A 4,163-nucleotide genomic window follows, 5' to 3' on the forward strand; every position below is an offset into this window, starting at 1 on the left:
CTAATTGAAATGAATACCACCTCTTCCTGGTGTCAGAAGAGTGATTTGTTACATCCCTCTTGTGGAATTAAGATATAAGGATCACAAAGAACCCATGCTAAAGTAAGATTCCATCCCTAAAAGAAAGCCATTCCCCTATTACCTAAAGCCATGATATAGTTTATTGCAAATATGTAAGGTTTCAGAATTATCTGTTCATTTTATAACCTGTCCCCCATAAACCAATACACAATTTACAAAGCCAGAAATGTTTAAAAATAAAATGTTCCAAAATATACAAAATTATATGAAGATTTCGGAAACAATGTCATAGATATTTTGCTACGTAAGTTTAGTTACACAGGTGTTAGAACAGGTTTTATGTTTTCCGTAAACCTCCTATTATCTTTTCATGAACTAACATTTTATCTATCAAAATCATTTGAATAAGATTTCCAGTGAATTTTAATTTTGTGGATTGAGAATTTTATGAACATGTTGACTTCTTAACATCCATGTTCTAGAAAGCGATGTTAAGCTTATTGTCTATTAAATCACTCCTTTGCTTATGCAGTGAAACGTAAAAATGGCAGAAAGAGAGAAATAAATTTAAAAGCCACCAGAGAAAACACTTCCAGTGGCAGGAACACATTCTTAGTGCTTTAACCACTTGTTATTCTACCCTCATAAGTCTTACTCTAATGTCTACAATCACAGGCTTCGACAATAGTGTTTGTTTCAAAAAAGACAACTTCACTTCGTTTCAGAGTGTTCTGAGTCTCTTAACTTCTGGCCAATATCTCAAAAGCACATGAAATACTAGCAATTTAGCTCAAATGGTAGGAAGTTCTTTAGTACTTGGGACTACCAGGATAGCTCTTGAAAAGTGTCTTCAGATTGATGGACAATTACAACTTCAGTATTCTTTACCATCTCTTAATGGGCATTGAAGTTGTCACTGTCCCAGAACACAGAACCCATGACAGGAAAAAAAAAAAAAAAACCCCACAAACCAAATCCTTATTATTTGGTAATCATGGCTTGCCTTACTCACAGGAGTGTGAAAATCGCTGAAGATTCAAAGAATGACAGTGAGTGAAGAAACTTTTATATAACTGGGGGATTTTTTTTTTTTTTTTGATAGAGCAATCTTTCTTAAACCCCAGACCCACATTAGACAAAACAGTCATTTTATCTACTCTGGGTGTTTGTGCATACCTTTGGGTCAGTTTTCTAAAACTCTCACAGTATTGCAGTTAACTAAACACACCTTTTAAAACTGTTACTTTATATGCATCATATATCTTTCTGTCAATTGCATAAAGAGTTGTCACTATTGTAACCTTTATTCTCTTCTCCAAAACATCATCGAGTACTTACTTGCACCTTTGAATGCAGGTCCTGCATACAGGCTGCCATGAAAGTTTTACCCAATCTTCTTTGGTCATCAGTTTTGATGCATATTTTGGGAGTCCATACCATCTTCTTGTTCAGGATTGTAGATGTCTGAACACGTTCGGAAAATCAATTTAGGACAAGGGTATTTACTCTGTCTTCATCTGTAGCTTCTTCTTGGTTTTCATATTCCTGGGACCTGTCTCTTAAGCTGGGGATGCTGACTCCTGGGAAGGGCCCAAATAGCTCGCGTTTCCTGCTTCCCACCTACCCACCCAGCCAAGTGCCTCCTGAGTGTTGGAGCAGATGATTCTGCGGTTACCCAATCCTCCTGCCTAGCCATGGCTGCGGGCACTTTGGAGCCACTTTCCCGCCGCCTACTAACCCAGCTGCTTTCCTCAAGTTGTTGCAATTGCTGGTCCAGGACAGTCCAGTCCGCTCTGCTGGCTGCCCCTGGCGACCCACGCCCTCTAAGCCCCGCCCAACCCAACTTCCCTCTAACCCCATTGGGGTCCTTTTTAATACTTCCCGAGGAACTGGGAGAAAAGAAACAGGTGCACTAGGTAATAAAGTTATGGGGCGTGGTCATTCTGGCCGGAAAAAGTAGCGCTTAAGGAGAGAAAGGGGGAGCGCTCCCCCGCCTGACCTTGCCATCCACTCTCACCCGCCAATTACGCGGAAGCCGTGGAACAGCTCCACGTCGTGGCCAGAGAGCGGCCAATTGGCTTCCGAGGAGGCGAGTTGCTGTCTGAAAAGAGAAGACGAGCTCAGGATCTCTCTGTTCATTGGCCAGGCGCGTCATTTCTACCGGGAGAGCGCGATTCCAGTGCTGGCAGGAAAGGTCCCTTGCAGTGGTGCTGGTGAGTTCATCGCTGGACTTGGAACGGACTCTTCCTCTTAGGTATGTTACCCCTTTGGTTCTGGGCTAACTGGGAGAATTCATTGGCAGAAAAATCTCGGGCTGGTAGAGAGCAGGAGGAAAAATCCTCTATTCCTGGATGCTTGCTATCTTTTCTAGAGAGGGTACCACGTGCAGTCCCTGGAAACATAAAAAGAACAGAGATAGGTGAAACGATGTATTTCTTTTGCAGTGCTTAACATGATGTGCTTGTCTTGCTTTCATCAACGTAAATTTACTGTTCCAGGCATGTTCTGCCAGGAAATTAAAAAGTTGCAAGTGTTTTTATTATTTATTCCAGTAACGTCCTCAGAGACCCAACCAGTCTTCATTAGAAGGCATCAAAGAACAGGTTGCAACTCAAGAATTCTTGAACCTTCTCCTCAAAATCCTAACTTTGGTATATCCACCAACCCTAAACTGTTACCCAATCCTATCTAATCCTCCACCCCCCAAACACACACACTAAAGACCAGGTTTAAACCAGACTTCATAATCTCAATATTAGCCCAGCTTTGCTTTACCCTCCCCAGGAAACTACCAGAATGCTGTCAAGCTATTAGTCTCCATTACCTCATAAGCAATAAGCTTGGCTTTGTCTTATCAGCAGGTTGCTTTGACGACATTTCTGAAAGCAGACATTTGCCATTCTTGAAGACCCCTGCAAGACCGAATCAGCCTCTTCCACCTTAACCAACACCCCTCAACCCAGAATCAGTGTTCCCTGCTGAGGTCCCTTCAACCTCCCGTCTAAGAGCCCTCTGCCCCCAAAGCTGGGTAAAGTAGCTGTTTCATTAAGTTGAAATCCAGTTCCTTTTCGTTGTGTTTCCCAAGTGCTGAATCTATTTTGTTCCTAGGAGTAAGGAAACCTTATAAGTAATCCATTTGAATTATCTGCTCGGATTAAAAAAAAAAAAACTCTTATGGTTGGCGAAAATCTGCCTTATTTTTTAGCAACAATGCAGTTTGTCTCTGTTATTGTAAAATATCATCATCATCATCATACTTCAGTAAAAGAAAACTTCGTGGAGAAGAGAACAGGCATGGGCTCTGATAAATGTGTTTCCCAGGGCTCGCCCTGACGACCGAGACATTCAGAAGGTTTTGTTTTAGACTGATGGCGCTGTCTGAAATAAATACAAAATCAGATGCTTCCCTGGAGAGCCACCTGAGGCCAGGAACAGCCAGTCCCCCCTCTTCCCAGAGGTCCAAAAAAAGCAAGGAACTGAGGGGGATGGAGGTGGGAGATGGGGTAGTTTAGGAGAGAAGAGGCCTGACAGGCAGAGAAGGCAAAGAAAGTAACTAAATGGCAGGGGCAATAGCCACTCACAGAAAGGTGGGCGGTCCTTTCAAGCCCTTAGTCCCACCTCCATCCTTTCTTGTCCAATCCGAGTTTAAGTGGGCGCACTCTCATTGGCCAGACTGGCTGCCTCTCTGTGGAACCCGGGCTGCTGACGTGCATTGGCGCGGGATTTGAATGCCAGCCCTTTGGGTGTGCCAGGCGCGCAGCAGCCAGGGAGCCCGGGGAATTGGTGAGCCAGCCTGGTGGGCGAGCGCTCGGGGTGGGTGAGCCCACCGGTTGCTCCGCAGGGTGGGCGCGGGCGCGCTGGAGCCTCTGGGTCTGGAAGGGGATGAGGCTGGAGGCCCAGAAACCTGGGCCAGAAGCGTCGTCCACCTGGAGGGTCCGAGGGCTCTGGATTTTCTTAGAAACTCATTACCAGTGTTTCTTGTCCCACTCTGTGCTGGAGAGAGGAGAGGCGTGGCGGACAAGGACCAGGCTCGGATCGGCAGTGATCCCAGTTTCTGGAAAGCGTGGCTGAGCCAGAGAGAAAGTGAAAGCAAGCGAGCGCGCGCAGGAGCGAGCCGGGTGCGAGACTGTAAGAGAGGGAAG

General features: G+C 45.0%; 1 protein-coding gene across 5 annotated transcripts in view; it reads left to right on the forward strand.

Annotated features, from left to right (window-relative positions):
- Nucleotides 1-2,142: 2,142 nt before the first annotated feature.
- The window catches only part of Fam111a (FAM111 trypsin like peptidase A), a 10,805-nt gene continuing 8,784 nt past the window's right edge, over nucleotides 2,143-4,163 (forward strand). For 2 of the 5 annotated variants that reach the window (XM_048788900.1, XM_048788901.1), the window contains exons 1-2: nucleotides 2,163-2,275; nucleotides 2,880-4,149. Coding sequence is in view for 1 of the 5 variants with exons in the window: in XM_015477999.2 (XP_015333485.1) it covers nucleotides 3,750-3,804; nucleotides 4,021-4,149 (184 nt within the window). In the remaining 4 variants the exon portion in view is untranslated. Of the gene's footprint in view, nucleotides 2,276-2,879; nucleotides 4,150-4,163 lie in introns of all 5 variants that reach the window. The other 3 variants (XM_015477999.2, XM_048788899.1, XM_048788902.1) reach the window with 3 other exon arrangements.

The sequence above is a fragment of the Marmota marmota genome, unplaced genomic scaffold (genome assembly GCF_001458135.2).
Source record: "Marmota marmota marmota unplaced genomic scaffold, marMar, whole genome shotgun sequence".
NCBI lineage: Eukaryota > Metazoa > Chordata > Mammalia > Rodentia > Sciuridae > Marmota > Marmota marmota.